Source organism: Aptenodytes forsteri, unplaced genomic scaffold (assembly GCF_000699145.1).
Source record: "Aptenodytes forsteri isolate BGI_AS27 unplaced genomic scaffold, ASM69914v1 Scaffold183, whole genome shotgun sequence".
In the NCBI taxonomy this organism is placed as follows: Eukaryota; Metazoa; Chordata; class Aves; order Sphenisciformes; family Spheniscidae; genus Aptenodytes; species Aptenodytes forsteri.
Genome location: NW_008795918.1, coordinates 3630165 through 3654311, shown reverse-complemented (window position 1 = coordinate 3654311; position 24147 = coordinate 3630165). Strand labels below are relative to the sequence as shown.

General features: G+C 33.8%; 1 protein-coding gene across 1 annotated transcript in view; it reads right to left on the bottom strand.

Annotated features, from left to right (window-relative positions):
- The window catches only part of DNAH7 (dynein axonemal heavy chain 7), a 144438-nt gene that overhangs the window by 87250 nt on the left and 33041 nt on the right, over nt 1–24147 (bottom strand). Inside the window, 11 exon segments of the mRNA XM_019473492.1 lie at nt 3187–3285; nt 4382–4594; nt 5786–5913; nt 6015–6117; nt 8537–8705; nt 9172–9281; nt 10211–10423; nt 13570–13710; nt 15409–15607; nt 16784–16977; nt 22289–22475. Coding sequence (XP_019329037.1) covers nt 3187–3285; nt 4382–4594; nt 5786–5913; nt 6015–6117; nt 8537–8705; nt 9172–9281; nt 10211–10423; nt 13570–13710; nt 15409–15607; nt 16784–16977; nt 22289–22475 — 1756 coding nt within the window.

Genomic DNA, 24147 nt, shown 5'->3' with positions numbered 1-24147 from the left:
AACTTTTTAAGCATATTCTTTCCTGATAAACATTAGCTTTTATTAAACTAGTTTATAAAACTTGCGGTTAGGAAACGGAGAAAGCTTTTAACTTTTTTCCTCAATAACTGAAAAATAATTAACTGAAATCTAAATTTAAAAGCAAAGATACTGCGGTTCTGCTTACAACAAAACAAGAAAGATACAGAATAAACTGAAGACATAACAAATGAGAAAAAGAATATCTCGGCTATCATTTCAATTAGAACTGCAGTATCAACTCGGAAAGCAAAGATTACTGAAAAAAACATTCAAAATAAAACATATCCTTTAGAAATGACAGTGACAGCAATTATTGGTGAACTTAGAATTGCATTATTTTAACATTTTTCCTGTTACTATGTATGTTGGTTTCCTTCTACTGTGTGCCTTGGTTTTCATTTAGCACTGTTAGATTCCACTGTTAACATGTTAATGAGCATATCACATCCTGACTTTAAAGTGTTTGTTTTATTAAAGTGAATTAAAATACATGTTTAATGTTCTGTGCTACCAGGGACAAGTTTTACAATGACTATGACAAAACCAGGGCTTTTCCAATTAAAATAATCATATTTCCCAAGAAGAAATATCAAGCTGTGTACAAGGTGAGCAGCTTTTCTTGTCTGAAACACAACTGATGTGAAATTTCCATTGGTCATTCATCTCCTGCACTTTTTCTCCACACTCTCTGTTAAAGAATTAAAGATTCATACACTTGTGCTAGAGTGTGGTCTTTCTCTGCTTGCTACTATTTTATAACTAAGATGAGTGAGAAAAAAAAAATCTATTAATCATTTCCTTCTTACAAAATAGATGACATAAATACGGGGAAATGGAGGAATACCATATTAAAATAAATCATTTAGTATCACAGAATAAGTTGTACTGCTGGGCAAAAGTGTCTTCTCCACAACAGAGCAGGATCAATTTTATAAACAAACCCATTAATAGGGCACAGAGACTTTATGATAGGCAATATACTACAGGATAGTATTAAAGGAAAATCTTTTTTTAAGTGTTAAAAATCAAGATTCAAAAATCTGGACAGACTATAATTTAAAACAGTCAAGCAGAGTTTTGAGCGAAACAAGATAGAGGAAGCATGTATCATTTGCATGTTCCTACATAAACACAGAAGAGTTACTGTGTATCTGACTACACTGGAGACCTGAACAATGAAGGCAAAACCAGCAAAATGTAAATTAATGAGGGAGGACGTGGGTGTTTCCCCATTTCTCTCAAGAGTGATATAAAAAATGGGAGAAGACATTAATATTTCTCATAATAAAAATGGAAATAATTCTTAAATTTTAAAATCACATTTAAAATTTTAAATTACATTACTACTGCTGAACTTAAAACTTTTTATAATTCTTTCTGTATCTGATAAGAATGTCAAACAAAGCTACTTTATTCCAGAACTAACAGAATTAAACTATTACAGTTCCCACATACTCTAGGCCTAACTTACTGTTGACTCTTAAATCTGTCCCACAATGGATAATTAATTACTAATGACATTGTGGCATCATGCTCATTTGTCAGTGTTTTTCCTTGTAACATGCACCTGTTCTGTACTGACATAATCATCTACTTTAATTGTGTTTCTTAGCCTTCTTTTGCTGTTTACAAGTCGATAATGTGATACTTCCTAGCTTCCACTTATAAATTTTTTCCTGGTTTTGGGATATGTCAACAAGCAAAGTATTAGTATGTGCAAGGCTATTTCATCTCTAAAGCAACATACATTTGTTATTCTATGAAAGTGAAAAAGTATAGTATTACTTCATAAATATACTTAATTAATTTTAATTTAGTTAATTAATTAGTTAATTTCTGTATACTAAATTCTTAACATTGCTATTCTTATTCTTAAAGACTGAAACTTAGAGAAACAAATAGAGAAGTTGCTTCAATTTTCCCAGACAACTTCTCTAAATTTATCTCCACTACTTCAAAACGTATGAAAACATGAAATCCCCCTTCATACTCATTACTTGTTTTCAGGAACAAGTGTGTAATTTAGGCAGAATTTTAATTAGATTAGAGTAACAGTGTCCAGAGACATATGTTCAGTTTCTAATTCATTATGTTTTCATTTAACTTTGGTCAAGGCCATTACCTTTTCTGTGCATCGGATTTCTAAGGCTTTTTCTTAAAATTCCTAAAGGAAAGAGCTTCCATATTACCTTCATGGATGTTTTCTTACAGAAACTACCTCATTTTATTGCATTATAAAATTACACAAAAATAAGTATTATGTACTGAAAATACAATTGCAACTAATATGACTGCTAAAACATACCTATTACTATCCAAAACAACTCGTAAGAGTTTTTGATGTTGTGAGTGTATAATTGCACACAAATTCCCATGGCTGTATATGAAGAAACATTTTTTTTTTCCACATAAGATCTTTCAACTAAAGTTTAAAAGGTACACACGGAGGACAATGTTTTCACAGTTTCCAAACATCTACATACACCAGCCCAGATCCTTTCTTTTTCTAACAGGACACAAAGCTCACAGCTACCAAAGAAGATTGCAAACTTTTCCTAATGAAGTTGACAGCTCACGTTTGTGTTGGGCATGTCTGGTTCAATCAGAGGTATATTAAACACATATATTCTGCAGTAACAGGTTAGAAGTCTGTCCTGGTTTGGCACAAATTAGAACACAGACTGACTGTGTTAGTGCATCCTGTAAATCAGGGGAGCAAGTAACAGAGCATGTTCTCCAGCTCAGTTCCATACTGATCAACTCAGGACTAGAACGAACGTGGGCCATTTAGTCTATTTACTGTTTTGCACATTTTAAATGAAGATCCAAATTTTCTCTTATAAAAAGGAGAGTATTAATACCTACCTATTTCATAAGAATACTTACAAGGTACTCTGAAATCTTGAATACACTATATAAAAAAAGTATGTTACCATTTCAAGTGGTAGACTTGGCAGAAACTTTCATTGGTCTAAACTATCAAAACCCCAATGCTCGCTATATTTGCTAGGAAGGAACAGTTAAGCCTAAGTTTTAAAATAATTACAGGCTAGATTAAAAAAGTCTTTGGTCCACCTCTCTGATAAACCTGTTATATATAATATTTTTATCCATTAGTATTTTTAGCGAGCTCTTCACATTACTAAAAATCTTTATGTTTTCTACCTCAAAAAGTGGTAAATCATGAGACAAGAATTTAGGCAGGTTGACATCAGTAATGGATCTAAGGAGCAAAATTTCTTCATCTTCCAATGGATATTTCAGCTAAAAAAATATAAAAAATAATGTTAATTTTTATAGTTTCAAAAAACCAGATGTTTAACTTGCCTGTTTTACTGAACAGTTCCTGTTGTGCATCTATGTAATTATTTTGGCAGGTTCAGGTCCACCGATAACAACGTATGTTCTGGATGTATGTTTATACATTCATATCAAGGTGTTTGCACCTTGGTAAGTTTCTGTAGTCAGGCCAATTTCACTTTAGTTTATGTCCAGTGATGGGTGTTACTATAAATTTGGTATGACATTTTTTCCTAAACCATTGATTTTTTGCTTTCTAAGATGTATTCCTTTTTCTTCCCGAGAAGGATAATTTTCCCTACTTTGACATAACACTTCTGCCTTCAGCAAAGTGGAAATTTTAAAAGCTTGCATATAGATCTCTCTCCCAGGTTATAATAAAAAAAAAAAAAAAAAAAAAAAAAAAAGTGCCTTTTAGCCACAATACATAGCTCAGTTACTGATTTCAGGTTTTGTAGGGTTTTTTTGTAATAGTAGGACTATAGGTTGAAAAAAAATTGGAATAGAAGAGAATTATAAGTTATACTAGTCTACCTAAATAAAAATAACTGAATTAATAAAACAGCTTAGTTTCTTAGTAAAATGTATTTGTTCATCCACAATGCAAGCCAAAACAAAATACTACATCCTACACCTTTTTTCTTAAAGATAAAAGAGTGATCAAAGTCACACGTGGCAGGTATTAGCTAGCGTGTTACTGGAAAGTATTCACATATTATGGCAAAAGCATCTGAACCTGGTGAGAAAAGCAGAGCAAAGCAGTGGCCAACATGCCAAACAACTCAGTAAATTTGCATTTAACTAGAATTCTTGAAAGATAATCAGCACACTTAATAGGCCTGTCATTCAGTCACAAGTGGTGTGGTGAATGGCCCGGTAGCTTTCTCTCTTGACTTTCCTCAGCTTATGCCCTAATACAAACCCTTTTCATTTTCACAGGTATCACAGGATGAAATTGTAAACAGCTACTTGCCATTATGTAGAATAGTGTACCTTCTGTTACGAAACGGACACATTACTAAGTTATCCAATAACAAAGAAAATTCAAAAAATCATTTACCTTCAGGTTGCCAGCAGCAGTGAGTACTGACTTCACAGCTCTCATTCCATAATCATAATGGTGCTGAGAAGACAACTGCTCTGAACACAGACGATACGTAGCTACAATCTTTACAGATAAAGGTCGAGCAGTAACAAAACCACAAGAATACAGAACAATCTCTGCAATCATGGCATAATCAGGAACCATCATAGCTACTGTTCTAAAGAGAGCCTATTAAACATATATATAAAAAATCGCATCAGAAAAAAATTATACCACATTATTATACACAACTTTTTTCTACAATTACATAAAATACTATTTTTCTTCATTATTTCATTAATACAGTGACAGCCAATTAAATTTAACTATCATGATTATGACTACAATATATTTAACAATATATTTAAATGTTTTCCATAAACACTTAGAAATATTTTCCATTGTGACAATTCATGGTTGTAGGTGGTCTTCGTCCAAGATTAACAACAAAAACACATAAAACACCACAAGCTCTAGAAGGAATAGGGGAGTGCAATACAACTACCACAAATAAGTTGATGCTGTCAGACTCGTACTAGCATTGTCTAGCTGCAGCCTATGCTTCAATTTTACCATTGTTCTACCAAACAAGCATCAGAATACTTTCAAACAGACAAAACTTTCACTACTTTTCATGTTCTACCAGAAAGTTTTTTAAACTATCCTCTTTCATCTATACAAGTAGTATTTTTGAATCTTTTATTCATACTATGTGTTAGTGAGTAAACTTCCCAGACAGTTCTGGGAAATATTTACAAAGACTGTACTTTTCTACGTTTTTATTAATTTGTCAATATATTTGCTCAGATTTCCTTTTCTTTCTATGGACACAGGACAAATGTATTTAAAGGGTAAGAAACGATGTAGCACTCTGATAACAATCACTCAATAATAAACTTAAACAGAATAGAAATCTCTTACATTAAAAACACCACAAGTCCCTTCAGATCAAACCAGATCAATTTGTCAGAAAAAACAGAAATTAATAAAAAACCCACATTTTTATTCAATATTAAGATATTATTCACTGCTTGTACACTATAAAGTGTTCCTTTTAATTTTTGAACTTTCAGGTGCTTAGCCAAGAAACACAAAGTTGTGGGGTTTTTGTTAAACTTTCATTTTTTTTATCCTGTCAGTCAGACCTTGAACCACTTCCTGACATTTTAAAATTCAGTTTATTCCCATTCTTCAGTCTCATTATCCTTTTTAATTTCTTCTTCTTCTGAGAGAAAATGATTTTTACACTAGTGTAATAAAAACCAGAAGGTAACCAATATTAAATATTCATAATAAATTCTATATTTGACAAAAAGTGATTTCTTTTTTTACTTTCTCTATTAGCTATTAAAAGTAATAAAATGACAAGTGTTATAATACCTTAAGATTATCAGGAAGCTCTGAACGCCCAGCATAACCAGGATTCATGGTAATGAAGACAGCACATGTAGGGTTCAGTTTTAGTTCAGTTCCTTCAAATACTATTAAATCAGATCCTGAATTAATGCCTATGGAGAAATAAAAACTAATGTCATTGCTGGGCAGGTTTTGTGGCATCTTTATTCTTTGTCATATGTAAGTGAAAGGTATGATTAAAATAACAGGTTACCTCTTTGGATAGTAAAAATCTGCTGAGCAACCACAGAGAGTACTTCCAAATCAATCCTGTTGAATTCATCAAAGCAAGCCCATGCCCCACAAGACAACAAACCCTGGAAGAGACAGAAATATGACTAATTAATAGGTAACTACTTATTTTGGACATGCTGATCAAAATAATTCTGCAATAAGAGAAACTTTTAATGTGCAAAGAAAGGACTTCTATCCATGATCCAGAGCACTAACTTCTAAACAAAATCACTCCAGACAGAATTTGTTTCAAAAAGAATTACAGAAATTTAAAACCTAAGTTTGTTTGTAAAAAAAAAAAAAAAGACAAAAAACTTGTACAAACTAATCCAAAATCCTAATTCTTCTGTCATATGCAAAGTGCCTATCAAATATGTGCAAAGAAAGGACTTCTATCCATGATCCAGAGCACTAACTTCTAAACAAAATCACTCCAGACAGAATTTGTTTCAAAAAGAATTACAGAAATTTAAAACCTAAGTTTGTTTGTAAAAAAAAAAAAAAAGACAAAAAACTTGTACAAACTAATCCAAAATCCTAATTCTTCTGTCATATGCAAAGTGCCTATCAAATACACATTTTGCATGTTTTACGTTTATAGTAAGTATTTTCCAACTGAACAAGGGAAGATTTCTTATTTTCTTCATTCTTAACTCTTAGAATTACTATGATTAATATGAATAGAAACTAAAAGGACCCCCTCCCCAAGTAATTACTAAGTAGTTTTGCATTATCTGATTTTATTTAGTATTCTGACATTGTTTTCTATTCCCTTTTGTTTTCCTCACTCTTTTTAGCATTTATTTACAGTTTGTCTCAACCAGATGGGACAAATATTTGCTAACAGTTTCAAAAGCCGTCAGTGTTAACCTACCTTCAGCTGCAAAAGATGCATATAAATAAAAGTCACATGCTTCTTCAGTCAAAACCTCTGCAGAAGGCAGTTTCCATTTTTGAGGATGGTTGTGGACCTAACCCTCCAATAACACCAATGGGTATCGCTTTAACTATATTCAAAGAAGATACAACTGAGTAGCAGTAATTTGATCTAATGAGTCATCATGGGACTTCTTCCTTTAAAAATTCAGCACTACTGTGTTTTGAACTTGGCTATTACTTTTCATTGACACTACAGAAAACTACTTCATTTCTAACAGTTTTCTGAGAATAGCATTGGTCTTCCTATGGAGTTTTAATCAGTATTCAAGGTTTTGGACCCTGCTCCTTTTAGACTTCATTCTCAATTGCATCATACAGCAGTCTTTACAACAAAACAAACAAAACACAACAGCTTTGGCTAGTGCAGTTTATGTAAATTGGAACTTTAAGGTTTTCTAAGACTAACTAAACATCTAGAGCTGTACTGGGCAGTATGTGAATTAACTGAGCCAACTATAAATAGCAGTCCAAAAAAAAAAAAAAAAAAAAGACAAAAAACTTGTACAAACTAATCCAAAATCCTAATTCTTCTGTCATATGCAAAGTGCCTATCAAATACACACATTTTGCATGTTTTACGTTTATAGTAAGTATTTTCCAACTGAACAAGAGGGAAGATTTCAGCACTAAACAAGCCTCCAAAAAACCTACTCTTCTTTTGCATCTATGCTAACAGGATTCACAGTGAAAAAAGGCAATATAAGGACTTCTGCAAGGCTAAAATTAACCATTTGCTTACGGCATCTTACGGCATATCACGTTACCTAAGGTGCAATTAAAGGATGATTCTTTTTTCCTATAGTTCTGGTTAATTCATAGGTCTTTTCTGAGATATGCTCCCCAAATGCTACTGTACCATCTCTGCAGCACTGGTAGTCTTTTGATGACACCTCATGCTTTGTTAACAGTAATTCTAAAATTCCCATTTAAGACACAGAATTTTGCTTTCATCATTCTAAATAAAAGCTCTTAATTTAGCTTATTTTGGTGAACTACCATCATGTTGAAATTTGAAGACAAATCGCATTGCTACCTCTGACTCAGAAGGTAAGAATAATGCCAGGGAGGAAAGCATACTTGCTCTATTTTTGTACCATTCCAGCCCAAACCAGGACACTGGGCTATAAGACACACGTGTCCATTCAGGATAGATTTTCATAATACAGAGCTGTCTACTCAGGCTAATATCGAAATGAATATATGCTTGATTTGTATAATATAATGACTCTTACCAGCTTATTTAGAGTTTAGATTAAACCTCAAGTCCCCTAAAATTTGCAATCAGCTATTAAAAATGTACTCATTGAAATGGCATCTATGTTGCCTATTTAAAGCAAATAAAATCATTATGGAATATCTCATTTTCAAAGCACAGAAAAAACATTTTGATATCTCGGTTGGATTCTTACTTATGGTAAGACCTATCTGCACAATACTAGCATTATATAGCAGCCTGGAAGTGGAGAAGGATACATTTACAATACCTTAAGACCACTTCAAGTGCCAAAATAATTGAAGGGCTTTAATGTAATTGAGAATACGATCCTCAAGATTTATCCAAACCTTAAAAAATTTTCCTAATGCAAGGTAATCCAATCCATCAGAACAATTGAAAACCACACACTGTTTAGCTACAGCCTTTGCTAAATCTTTTGTAGTTTCTGTTTTTCCAGTTCCAGCAGGACCTTCAGGGGCACCTCCAAGATGTAGGTGTAACGCACCAAATAGGGTTCTGAAAATAAAATGATAGAACAAAAAATAAATTGTACAAAGTTTTATGCTATTTTTCCATCTGGTCTAATTTTCACCAGAAACTTTTAAAAATTTGTTTCATGTCTGCATTTTCCTATGAAGGTACAGTTTACTTGCTTCTGGCCAGCTGTAGTTTACAAATGTGTAGTAATGTAGGAAGTTTACTAGAAGTTCACAGCAGAGAATAGTTTACTTTCCACTTTCTAAATCTAAATCCTCTTGTAATTTATCACTAATTATAGTGTCACAAATTTATCACAAATTTAAATTAAAATATTCATACAGCACCAATTCTATTCCACCAAAAGAAATGTATCCTGTTCTAATTATGCCTATTAGAACATGAAAAATACAATTCTGGAGTCATCTATTCTCAGGACTAATTAAAATATCTCAACTAAATAAATTCTTGCTAATACAGTACATTTAGTAACTTGCAGTTTTACCTGTAGCATCTGTCTGTAAGTGGAGTAATAACCAGCCTAGGGGTATTGCCAAGATATTCATATCCATACCTCAGTCCAGCATTGATCATCTTTGTTTGTAGATGCCCTTCCTAAGAAACAAGGCATTAATTTTATAGATTAAATAAATAATTTTTAAAAACCCCACACCCACAACTCAACACTATTTCTCTAGTTCCTAAACAGGCCTGATGCTGTTAGAGACAACTACATGGCAAACTACTGATTGCTCTAAGACACTACTTTCAACGTGACTCAAACAAAAAAAAAAAAAAATTGCCAATTAATAGATACTAAAGTATCGACACAAAAAGACCATTTTTTACATTAACTGTTATATAGAAAAAGATCCTACTAACCATATTGCAGAATAAAATTGTCTTGTGTGGCTACTTAGAAAGTTAACGGAATTTCTAAAAGGTAAACAGAAGTAATCATGAACGATAGCCGTAGTTGTGGTCAATCTGATGACTCTGATACGGCAATGTATGATCCCTACATATACATTTTTTTTAATTTCACATGCAATGTCTTCTGTATCACAAGAACTCTTGTCCTGATGAATGTAAAATATTGTATCCTACCACTATCCAGTATAAACATTATTTTGCCAACAAACGTAATGCACAAATAAAATAATATTGGCAAGTCAGATTAAAACCTCTAACTGGAAATTGTCATCCCTATAGCATTCTCTATCCTGCAGAACCAGAAAATCAAAATACAGTCTCTGGGTGAACAAATTTTGTCTGTAACATGCAAACCCCCCTCCCCCCACATACAAATTCAGCAAATATACTGAGACTCAGCAGTGATGAAAAAAGTAATTTTAATTAAAAACTGTTGTGTCTGGCTACTGGCCATTCTAGTTAGCAATCCATAAAATGATTGGTTATAGGTATTCTCTTATCAGCAGAAATTCTCACAGTAGTGTAACCATTCTCTGTGTCAGCAAGCAAGCAGAAATTGAAAAGCTGTGAACAGAAATTAGCTTCTAATAGGATTGAGAGGTATCACTTACCTCCCAGTAGTACCTAAGCTGACTTAACCATTCAAAGTCACTCTCATCTTTGACTTTCTTGCTTACTAGAGATGCAAGAACATCCCTAGCATGAACATCAAGTACAACAAGTGCTCCTAGAGTCACTCGATTCTGCTTAGACAGCTTTCCTCGCACCAAGGTGACAATGTCCTCAATCTGTCTATTATTCTGTTCCAGAAAATCCTCTAGCGCCTGCAAAAATTTTTAAAAGTTAAGAAGTTGCATGTCTAGTCTAAGGCACGATTATTTTTTCTTATATTACTTTTATTTCTCTGCATTAAAAAGTTCCTTCTCACTGTAATAGTAGTACAATGTCCTTCATTCACTGGTAGTTCAATAGAGGGTTGGGTTTTTTTTCCCCCCTACTTTTATAGAACCGTATGTGAAACATCAGTGATACATACTGGGAAACAAAACAGCATACACTATTTTCTTCCTGGAACACAGGAAATAATCCTTATTTTTTTATATATTTCACATTAAGAAAAGGAAAATGCCACACGTGTTTTAAAGATCTACTTACATGTATATAATACACTTTCTGTGGTTAAGGGACACTATCACACTAAAAAAACACCTTTATATCCTACAATAGTTAGAAACAGTAACACATCTATAATTCAAAAAAGTTAACAAGAAAATGCATTTTTCTGCAATCTTTCAGTTTACTGACTTTTGGTTATAGTCTGTGTTCAGTTAGCTTAATCATTTCTTTTACACAGTAATTGATAGTTTCTTGCATGCTAATAAGTTGCTGGTAAACAGGAAAGGTCTGATTAAGGAAAGCATTTGTATCATGACAGTACTTAGATGTGATGAAGTGCCTTACTGAATTGAAATACAAAACTGGGAATTAACCTTAGTAATACATTCACCACAAAGCATGTTTCTATAGAGGAATAGCTTCTATTTGTCTGGAGAAAAAACTTATCTAGGCCTGGTTTAGATTTTTCTCCCTCCTAGCCTGCTGTTCATCTCCAAACACACTGGCACTGGTAACCCTCAATAGATTATGATGATTTTGAGATCTCTCATCTCAGCTAGTTATTTTCCAGACATTAAGTTTGGATAATCATCTGCTTAGTATGACTTATTTTTATTTATGAGAATAAAGCAGTAAACACAGAGTTCAAAAGCAGTTCAATTTCTACAGTGTTGTATTAGAAGTTCTGACCAGGACAAAATCTGAAATATCTCATTCAAGTCAGAGATAATAACCCACTTGCTTACCACCAAGATTTCTTCAGCAAATGTGAGATATCAGTTGAGGCACAGAATATGTCCTCAACTCCCATATCAGTAACATTCCTTGGTGCTATCCTTCTGACCATATGACTGTAATTCACTGAGAATGCACATGGTCCACAAGACGATGCTCTCAAAATTTATGAAACACCTTTGTTTTTATACAGCATCTTAGTTCATTATTTGGTTTTAATAAGAAATTTGCACCTTTGATTTATGTACACAGTTATTTGTTGGAAACAATTAACTCAAGAATGTTTGAAAAGGAGCATGTGTGTGTATGCATGTGCATGTATGTGTGAACACATATTTAATATTAATGAGTGACTTAAATGATATTGGCATCCTGTCCCAGAAAACACTGAAGTGTTTCAGGCAGAATGCAGTACTTGGCCCTCTCACGTGGTCACTGATTGTCTGTCATGTTTCTTATGCTTTAGTATACAACATAGAAATGACAAAGGGAAAGAATATTGAAGGCTGTAAGACTGAGAGTTCTTCTCCCTGCCACAGATTTGTGACAGATTGTCAGGAGATACAAATGCCTCTGCACCACTTCACTACATACAAACCCTTTTCCACAGCAGAACAAAGATTCTTGGGCTGAAGCCAGATGAGCAGAATTCCCACTACAACAGAATTTGAGTGAAAGCTACAGAAAGGACAGGTTTCCCTACCTGCCCACCTACAGAAAAGGCTTGATACAGACCAGAACAAGAGCTTTTGTCTACTCTCAGAATTCTGTAACAAACATTCCCAAAAGCAAATTAATTTCTCTCTTGCTTAACTTCCTTTTTTATTCACTAACAACATTAACCACAGACTCATTAAGGTGAGGTTGGCTGGCGCTTTTTTTTTTTTTTCCCCAATCTAAAATCTCTAAGATTAGAATTCCTGTCTCTCTTTCCTGAAAGTCTTTCACCAATTGAGGATAAATGGTGTAGAGTATGTAGAAGCATTATTTCTTTCCCCAGGAAACTGAGGATCTCCTTTATTACTGGGAAAAGAAAATATTTTCAAATCTTTTCAAATCTTCCCGATCTTTTGCAAGATTTACTCCTTGTATTAGTCCTCTTCTTCCTTTAATTCCCTCTTCCAAGACACTCAGAAGCTTCTTTTTCTTGCACGTCGGAAGTGCAGCTGCTCAAAAAAGCCACTATTACCAGGAGCCATTGCTTCAACTTGTGAATAAGCAGAAAGTGTTACACAGCCTTAAAATACTGCTCCATGTTTGGATTAAAGATTAGATTTAGCTTTGTGTTTGTGGTACAGCTCAGCTATATATGGATGGGGAGAATCTAAAAATACAATACTGTAGAAGTTCTTTCAATTGATACCATGTCATTGGAAAAAAATAGGAATGAAAAGAAGAGAGTATCATGAAGTATCACAAAGTTATAACTTTATGTGTAAGTGAAAAACTTGATGTTTCTTTCTGTCCAAACACCAGAGAATGAAAATCCAGTTGCCTTATCTGATGGTGGCAATTCTGGAACACTTCCAAATACAACAGGTGAGAGCATTAAGCCTTAGTGATAAACAGAAGAAAGGTTCTACAGAACACATATCCTGAATCTTAATTCAATGCCTTAAGGACCTTTATTCCCACTAGCATTAGCTAATAGATTATAAATTCTGTATCAGTCAGGCATATATATTCAATATTTGACAAGGGTGAGGATGGTATATATCTTCTAATGCTAGTCCTAGCCCATCTTCAAAAAAAGCACTAAACGTTAATGAAATTAAGTTAGACTTCTGAACCAGAGACAAACTGGTCTATGGACCAGTTATGCTGGTCCATACCACCTGAATACACCACTGGGCTGCTTTCACAGAAACGCGTAATCTACATGTTGAGCTAAATAGACTGCACTCTGACATAGTGCAGAAGCATTGGTGCTTATATCCAAAAGGAAATATTAACTTCAAAGTCTTCAAGGATCACATTTCAGGTAGATCTTTAAAGTAGATACTCAAAAGATTAAGTATTATATTGAACACCTATTCATCCAAAAACATTATTACGAAAGGTCTGAGTTACTACTGAATTATATCAATTTGACATAAATTTAAATTTAAAATATTCTTACCATTTGGCCATTTCTAATAGACATCTGTACTTGCATTGTCCAGAAAGTTTGGGATACACAAAGAACTGTTTGTCCAGGCCACTCTCTTACCCAATTAACACGTGGAGTTTTCGGATAAGCTTCAAGTGCATCCCCAATGACCTAGAGAGGAAAAAGCACACTCTAACTACATGTGAAAACAGGTAATGTTCAGCTTTAGAATTAATTTAGGCTAGGTTGTATTACTGAGAATAAAAAATAAATCAGGGTCTAGATTGAGCCTCAAATTCAACTCTATAATACTGACATCCTGCAAGCAGATCTCTCAAAGCTCAAAAAACCCCAAAATGTCATAATATGAACGAAATGATCACACAAAATTTCTGAGAACTGATTTCACAACACATTCTAAAATGATTCTTGCCATCAGATACTTAAAATTTTCTAGCTCCATCTACAATGAAACTAGAAAATAAGTACAAATATAATTTAGTTAGAACTAACATCCCAAACTGAAAGTTTTTTCATCTATTCATTCTAGTAAAAACCCAGAGCTTTTAATTTTGCAGATCATAATATTTAAACTTATACCTAAACTTATACCTAACTTCAAGTGTATTTTCTAATAATAGAATGACTAACCCGGTTCTAGCGCCACTCAATGACTAGAAAATAAGTACAAATATAATTTAGTTAGAACTAACATCCCAAACTGAAAGTTTTTTCATCTATTCATTCTAGTAAAAACCCAGAGCTTTTAATTTTGCAGATCATAATATTTAAACTTATACCTAAACTTATACCTAACTTCAAGTGTATTTTCTAATAATAGAATGACTAACCCGGTTCTAGCGCCACTCAATGATAATCTCAATGAAATCAAAACTTGCACTGGAAAAAAAACTTCCAGTCTATACCAACAGGTTATTTTCCTGCCATTAACAAAACCCAAGCAAGAATAAAGTCTTATTATCAAAAACTCCTCAATTAATTTAGATAGCCTCTCAGACAAGCAGGATAAACTACCTGAGTGAAAATCTGCCATTTGTTTTGCAGTTCCAAGCCTCTTTGCTTTTAACAGTTTATACACACAACAGCATCAATTAAAAAAAAAATACATCTATGAGGGAAAAATGTGTCTGTATCTGTATTGACATTAAAACTATGTAAATGCTATCTGGTTTAGATCATTATAAAAGTAGTCAAGGCTAAATGCAGACAAATGGTGCTTAACCATTTCTTATTCACGCAGCTCAGTTTGTCCATGTCTGATATGCACCAAATGCATTGGGTTATTCAGTTTCTTCTGTACTGATATGCCACTACAATAATTAAACTGTTGTACTGTAAGACAGTGTCAGGGAAAGCATGTGTGCATTTAGTTACCTCACTTGACATTGAAAAGGGCCACGAAAAAGAAGATGACAGAGATGGTTAATAAATATACGACACACTGATGAGACGCTGTAAAGGCTAGAATGATACAATGTGAAAAGAAGAGTGAAGGGTCTTGATTAAGGTAGTCATAAATTAAGAGGAACATTAAAAAAACCCATGGGCAATCTTTCAGTTTAAACTTGTCCCTTAATACGACATCAAGCGTAGAACAATCTCTGGCAAAAGAATCCTTGGCGCAAACGTTTTTGACTACACTATTTAAAGAATTTTAGAGAATTTTACAACCAGAAATTGACACCAGAACTAAAAAAAAGACATAACCTTTACAGACTAAATTCATTGTTTTAATGTTCATGCTAGGTGCAAAGAATAAAAAGTGATTCCAGTATATGTCAGTGTTTACTGAAGAAATCAATGCTGAATGACATTAGCCTAGAAAATTAAGAGGTTAGGACTTGTTACCTTGTGGACAGACTTCAGCATAGCCGTCTCAAGTTCAACCAGCCATTTTTCAACTTGACCTCTAGCTTCTGATGTTGAGATTGTCTCTGTGAGTTCCACAGTCTCTCCTTCACTACTTTTAATGTGTGTAATATCTAATACATCAGTAAATTCCACTCTTGCAATTCCTTCAAAACACTTTTTCAAGTGAGGTTGCACTCTAGAAAACAAAACTAGTATTAAACAGCTTCCGACTATGTTTTTCTTGCCAATACTACCAAAGATGATCTATTTTTTTAAAAAAAATCTGAATAATTTAATTAAATGATCATTTTAAGTTTGTTAAAAAAAGTTTATCCTCAACAATAATTCTTGTGTACTACCCCCCTGCAAGATGCCTACCACAGTATTTTTTGAAGATCAGTTTAAATATGTAAAATATTACTTATAGTCTGTAATACATAAACTAGTAAGGATAAACAAGTATTCTTTCTTTAACTGTTAATCCACCTACAGTACATAAAATTCCATTATTTATGCCTTCCCACCAAACTATAGTAAACATTAAGAAATACTTGGTTGCTTTACTCAAATAACCTTAACACAATAGCTTGTAAAAAATAAAAAAAAAAAAACTTTAAGATTTTTTTTCCTCACAAGATCTCTTGCCCTCTTCGTTGCACTGTATGAATATTTCTCTGTGACTGAGCTGGCATTTTATTATTTATTTTCATTCTTATTTTTGCATGACCTTGCACTGCATTCACTGCATGGAATCAAGTCTGCATACTGGGAATCAAACCCCAGTTCCGCTGCTTATAGCAAAGGCTATATTGCTTAAAAAGATCGCTTCTGCACAAATCTTTGTAGAGTTAATTCCACTCAACATAAGAAGGACTTATAATTCCTTCAGTATAAGAAGGACTTATACTGAGTTATAATTTTTGCAGTTTAACCCTGAATGAGGTTGGGGAGTAGAAATCCCAGAGAGAGTTGAAACATGGCAAAAAACTTCTCAAATACTTTAATTAGGACTGCCCCTAAAAATGTAAAACTCAAATCAGCGGTATGCAGGTTCCATCTGATAATTCAGTTTTCTACTGGGAAAGATCAGGTATGTTAACTTCACCATGAATTACTATATGGACTTCTGATTCTTCTGAAAACCAGCGTATGGAAGGGTTACTAGTTTAGAAAACGCAACTGAGTTTAATTACCCATATTAAAAATTACTCTGTGTTCACCTATCAGAAAATCTAACCAAGTAGATACTTATACCATAACTGTCAGTGAGAAGAGAAAAAAAACCCCACAGTTCTGGGCTCAGAGAAACAATGTGACAAGACTATCTGCATGCACTGCGAGTCAAAAGTACATCTATTAAATATTACCGTACCGGGTAGGATCTTTGGTCTCTGAAAGAATCTCAAGGAGTTCATCATTAGATAAAAAAAAGAATCTGGGGAAAAACAAGCGCTTCTTCTCTAGGTATTCATTAAGTCCCTTGAGAATTAGCTCCAGAAATTCATTGCACTTCCTCAGTTTTTCCAACATCTTGTCTATTATTACTACTGTCAGCACATGTTTGTCCTGGAAAAGAAATTATTCCAGATAAAAATGTTAATGCCTTCTCAAGTAAATCACCACACAGCACTGCAGGAAGTCTTAAGCAAATGAATCTTTATTTCAAATTCTGCTTTACTCAAACCACTGTCAGGGTTACAATTTACTAACCTTCTTCATTGCCAGGGTTCACTGGAAAAGTAGTTAGGCAGTTGCTATTAAAATAAATTTTTCAAAACATGAACTATTATTTTTGAAAATAATTTTCAAAACAGGATCAATTCATCAAACAGCACAACACCCATCATTCTGTTGGAGCAACATCAATTTACACTGGCTATTCAATTGGATTATGTAATTAAGCAGCATGAACAACTGAAACATCTTGATGGATTTTTAAAAGTGTACATTTATGACAACAATGCAGTCACACATTTTAAGTGGTAATCATCTATCAGTGTTCAATGCAAAAAAAAATTATCTTTTCTTCCATGTAAAATATATAAATATATACATGAGATTATAAGTATTAAGATGGCAAAGTTGTATGTAGGAAACAGACACTTCAGTACCAACACTAACTAGTAATGTGATCTGAAAAAAGGTATTCTCTGATCCTTATACGTTTAACTAACTAAATACATGTTTAAAGATTTTTGCTAGCAAAACATGAAAAGTTATATTTGCTTTAAGAATATAAAAAAAATTATATTTTTTTTATAATGGTACCTGAATAACGCCTGTCAAGATACACTATTGGATAAACACTGGGTTTCTTATATTTATACACTGTGTAGATGAAAAATATATATTAAGACATACAGTGCTTTCCAAATTCTTTCTAGTGCTTTCTAGTGCTTTCCAAATTAACCTCTCAAATTAAATGAATATAAATGCTTAGAAAAGCTACTGCATAAGATGAAAGTTATCTCAATTAATAAAAATACCAAAAGATTTTGCAAACCTAAAGGTTGCCAAGCTAAGAAGCTTTAAAGAAATATAGTTGTCTGAACATCAGGTTCTAGCATTTAATATGCCTTATGACCAATTTATAGCCTAATCATCATTACATTTTTTTAATCTTGCTCACCAAGTATGGGGTTTGGGGAGCAAAACAAGAGAGACATTGAAAAGTAGGAAATTATGCAGATTTATGACTGAGGAAGTCAAACCAAGCAAATGCTTCTACTGAGTTCCAGTATGGTCTTGGGTTCATCTGTGACTGAATTTATTCTAGTTCAGTTCTAGTTCTGGCTTGTGCCAGTACATTAACTGACTTGTTAACTGTGAACTGATTCAAACCCGTTCATGTTGCAATACATAATGTTCTATAATGACAAAATCCTGGCCAGGAAATGGATAGTGATAAATCCCAATCCCCTGCTCCACCTCCCAAAATCTGGGAACACAGCTTCTGCCATAGCTTCTCCTTTACCACCTAAATTAGACTGCATTTCCCTGGAATTTGAATGGGGCCAGAATGACCACAGGTGAGATGGAAACAGAGCTAACTAGAAATGTTACTCAACCCTTAGGTCCCCTCTGCTCTGCCCAGTGAGTCTGCACTTGTAATCACACGGCACTGAACACATTTCCAGGATTAAAATTAAAAAAGACACAGATATATCCAACCATAAGAAACACCAAAGAGATTGGCAGGGAGAATTTCAGACTAGTCAATCTGCTGAGGTCTTGTAAGAACTGCTGACAATAACAACAAAGAATACTCCCAACAATGGACAGCAGAAATCAAAGATGTACCCAGACTATTTCCACTAGGAACAATTTTGTCAGAGCCCATTACAAATACAGAATGTCCCACTCAGAAAAGTCCCTGATAGGGTTTGCAGAACAACAGAGTCTCACAGAGCAGAAGCATGGTTGACTCATGTTGCAAGGGACAGATGAGGAGAGACAGGCTAGACTGCTGTGCAAAGCCCAGAAGGTGCAAAAGGTATCTGTAAGAAACAAACCCCTCACAGGATGACAACGCAGATTTGACCCAGTAACCTGACTGTTCAGCTTCAGTTTGGAGAATTTAATAATAAATTCCAAGTTAGTTTCAGTTCAAAAATTTGTAACATTTTGAAATTATTTGCAATGTGCATTCAGCTTTCATTCAATTCCCTGCTCATGTTACACATATACTTCCAATCTACTGAAAAAAAAAACAGAATTGTATGTTTATCTAATTGATCTTCATGGGGATGCACCTCCCTAGTACAATAATCATAGTGTTCCTTTGTACATGAAATACATTTACCCTCTGTTACTTGCCTCTTGCATCATACCAAACCAGAACAAACTCAGTAACTACATATACTTTCAATCTATACATAGACAATTAAGCTGTCAGCATACAAACATAGTTCATAATTGGTTTTATAAAACAGTTTTTAATGCACAAACATCCATATAACTATATGTTGTCAACAGAAAGAGGTTTTGTTCCCTTTCTTAGCATATTTATCATCAGCAAATAGAGTAAGTGCAACTGGTAAAGCAAATCAGAGCTGTGTTGCCAGTTTTATAAATGGGATTGCTTCCTGCTTGTTTTGGGGTTTTTTTTTTGAGAAAAAGTCAGGAAAAAGAATAATTTATGCTTCAACATAGATTTCCTATTTACAGTTCTGCTAAGGCATGAAGGAAAAAAAGGGAATGCCATCATTCTCAGTCATTCAAAAGACCAGTTTAACTTATTTTGTCAGTGACACTGTCAGTGTCAACTAGGGGAAAAAACTGTATCAAGAAAATAGTATAAATCAAATGTATAAAAATACTTTGAATACCTTGTTAAAACACCATCACTAACTTTAGTTTCTAAATATAATTTTTAACATATCACAGGTTGTAGCCTGGGATTTTTTTTTTCTTGCCTTTATTTTTTTGCTTTCCTCCCCACAAAGACAGAAAAGCTTCCATATCCTAGATTTTTTTTTCTAAATTTATGGGAAGTGGAAATTAAACCACTAAGTAATTTAACCCTCATTAATGTGCATTGCTTAAATTAGATATTTAAAATGAAGGAATAATATATGATTATTCAAGTTTGTGATGAAAAGCTAAGCAAATAAAGGAATTTTATAATGCAATGGCATATAAATGCAAAAAAGCACGAACAGACTCAAGTTAGCTTTATGCTTTAAGAAAGACCATTCTTATAGACTGGGGAAGAGCATTCTTTTAAGCCATGAAACTCAAACATTGCATTTGCAGAAACAGAGTGCCATCTTCTGGAAAATAATGCCTACTTGTTTAGCCAAAATCAACTTTAGATTGTTAAACTTCTATTCTGCCGTTTACACTCTCCTGTACAAACAAAAGATGATTCTTTTTTCTGCCAGTGATAACACATATCACATTCAAAAAATACTTTGTATTTGATTAGCACTGAATATCTGAATTAGAAGATTTTATCAAAACAGTTCATTCAGCACACAACGTTCAGAAATACAATACTCAACAAAATTCTGAAATTCATGCCCTTTTTTATTTTTACCCAATTTCTTCCCCAAAATGAATACTATTGATTTTATAGCTCTATGGGATAAATTCCTGATTTTCTTCTAAATCAGAAGAAAAACAGAGAAAGAAGGTAGGGGGAGTGTAAGACAGAAGGAGAGAGAGAGAGGGAGAAAGGGAGGGAGAGAAAGGGAAGGAGAAAGAATAAAAAGATAATAAAAAATTAAAATTAACTTTACTTTTAAGTGATCAAGCTGAATTGCCAGGAAATGAAGCAAATGCTTCTTTTTGTATATAACACATTTTGTGTATTCCTACATTAAGACCATCTCTGCAATGTGAAAAGAGGTTAGACCAAAAGCTTTTAGACTGAGTGAAGATTTTAGCATTTGTCCTGATGACATAATGGATCTCTGAAAGTTCTGCAAAGGCATGAGACAGATGAAAACAAAGCTTCTAATTTTTTCCTTCAAACGACAACCTTATATCCCTACCCTGGAAAACTGTAGACCTCATAAATCTTCTCAAGTCTGTTGAATAGTTTAGTAAATCCAGTTTAAAAAATATTGAAAATGCTACATCCTACTAGAAATGTCCTTGATATTAGGGAACTTTTTCAGAATGAATGCAGTTTTCTCCAACCATTATGAGAATCATTAGAATTACATAACAGGATTAGCAGAATTACTAGGTTATTCCCTGAGGAACAGAATTTGTGTAGAGCATGCATTCAGACCATTGATCATGTAACTGCTGAAGAATCAGCTGTGCCAGTTTCAGATGTTACCTCTTCCCTTACTAGTACCACCTCTTTGCTAGAACCTATTGCCCTCTCAGCAGAGTCAGCAGAAGAGATTGTAGGAGTGTTCTTCATCCAGTTAGGCTGGCAAATATAGCCAATCTAACCCAATCCAAGGCTGAGAACATCTAACTACTGAAGCAGAGAGCATTCATATAATCTCATCAATTGATCCTAATAATAGTGCTAACTTCTGGAAAGGGTCAAAGACGAAGCAGATTGGCAAGATTGTAACACTTTGAACTGCCAGACGTGTGCAGTGATGGTGTCTGACAACTGCCTTAGGTACTGATGTATAGTAGATCAGAACAGTACTTTTGAAGCAAGTTAAATATCTAAACAGTTTAAAGTTATAGAGGTGTCTCTACCATTCAATATGCAAATAAACAGCATTTTTCAAAAGGAACAATCGGTGTCAAATTTCATTGATTCATGTCAATTGACGTACGGTGCCAGGATCATCATTGCTATGTTACTTTGTTTTGTATGCTGCTTAATTTTACTCACCAGAATGGCACGTGGCCTATGAGAAGAGGTTGGGAGAGCTGGACCTGTTCAGCTTCATGAAGTGGAAATTAAGGTAGAATTTAACTGTAGCCAGGAACTACGTGAAGGGCAATTGAAAAAAAAAAAACCAAAGCCAACTTCTCAGCAGTGACAGTTGAGCAACAAGGGGCAACAACTACAAATCTTTGCTTGGGAGGTTCAGCTTGGACATCGGGAAAAAATTATTCACTAGGAAGGTACTACAACACTGAAGTCTCTGGAGGTAACCTGCAAGAAATCTCTGTCCTTGGAGATTTTTGAAATTTGTCTAAACAAAGCTGTGGCTGACCTGATGTAGTCTTGGCAAAAGTTCTACTTTTAGAAAGAAGTTAGACTAACTGAACTCCAGTGGCCCCTCCCAATCAATGCTTCTATGAATCTATGTGAAACAGTTCTGCAAAATAATTTTTAAAAGAATCTAAGAAAGGGGGCTAAGATGAAACAGAACAGATTACTGTGTTATCAGAAGCAATTTTTGGTTTTGGTACATACTACAAATTCACTCTGTATTCTTAAGACAGCAGTACTTACCTGAAAAACTGATTTCATTACGTCTTTCCATGTCTTAACCACAGTACTGAACTGTCTACTTTCCTCAGGCATCTGAGCCATGATGTCAGGAGAACTGAAAATTGGCTCCAAATAAAGCCAAGTAGCCTGAACCTTCAGCCATTCATCCAGGATCTCCTGTACCAACAATAGCTTTCCTTCCCATTCCCTATAAAATAGCATTAGTTCAAATGCTTAATTGACGCTTCCAGTAAAACATTTCCAGCAGACTGCTAAGATTTTTTTGGCGATTTGCATGTTCAGCAGCAAGTGCAATAGGTATAAGTTTTAAGATTTCAGCAGAATATTATATCCACCTAGCCTGATTTCCTGCATAACAAAGTCCACGTTAATTTCTGCATCTGGATCATCTGTAAGGTTGATTGTAGGATTTCATGAAGTAGGTTAATCCAATAAACAGACTAACAGTATCAGGGAATAAACATAGCACACACTTTAGCATGTGATAGTATCTGTGGACAAATTCACTTCAATTGAGTATGTAATCTGGTTTCTGGCATACACCAAAACCCAGACTATTACTTCTAGCTGTTTGCTAGGCTGAGATGGCAAAAGACAGACATTAAAGTAACCTAAACTACTAAACCAAAAATATGTAGACATTGTCTTAAAAAGACATGTGGTCTTAATTAAAAGATTTCAAGTACTAGAGTAAATAATCCAATGGTTAAGTCACATTTTATTTCTGACTTCAAATTCCAAATGTGGATGTTGAACACATTTGTCCGATAGATTAAAGAGTCTTTCAATACTACTGCAACACCACTATGGATACACAATATTATAATTCAATAGATATTCAGTCTTTCCTTTTGATAGCCAAAAATTCAAGATCCTTTAGTCTATCATTTTTTTTAAGTCTCCTCAATTTTTCTGCATAATTTTAAAATTAACAACACCATCTGACACTTCTTACTATCTCACCAATATCAGACAGATATTATCAGTTCTCTAATGTCATTGTTATTTCTAGTTCACTGACAGAAGCAATTTGCAAAAAAATATATAAAAATAAAATGCTAGTTATAATCCTATAACAAGTGCATATATTCTTCTTTCCTGTATAAAACCAGTGAGTATCATTTTTAACAACTCTCATACCACTGGACAGTATAGATAGAATTATTATAAAAAGTGCATGCTGTTAAAATATATATTGTATAAATGAACAATAGCAATAATTTTCTCAATGAGACACTCATACATGGGCTGCACTGAGTTCTGTAAAATAATGCGTGTGAAACCATACTTAACTTCTTTCTTCCTTCATTTACCTCCCACAGATTCTAAACAACAGACCGCTTCGCTTGCATGTACCTTCTCCTCTACCCAAAGTCCCTCTTTTATCTTTCAGGTATTCGTATTTCATCTCCAGTGATTTTGCTTCTACCAAGAGGTAGAGAAAAATGCAGCTTTCCAAGAGGAAAGTTAGGCAGGTCAGTTAATTTGCTTACACCAAAAATACACAAAAATTAAGATGAGGAATTTGGAATAATCCCTGGCAGCAATCCAGAATTCTACATGCTTTGTTGGGTTATTGAGAAAGCAACCATTGTGTGATCACAACACCTTGTATTATTACAAATGCTGTCAGTCACCAAAAAACTCTGATGAAATTACCATGGTGTGCTTACTCTTTTTAAATAAGCAAAACCTACCATTTTACATTAATAAGGAAGGAACTCTTATACTACAGTACAGTAGTAATTACAGAATTAATACTTATTGGAATGTACATGTATGTATATGTACTTATGTATTCATATTTATTGAATATGTGCTGAAATCTGAAATAGCATTTTTGCAGGTTCATGGGAATT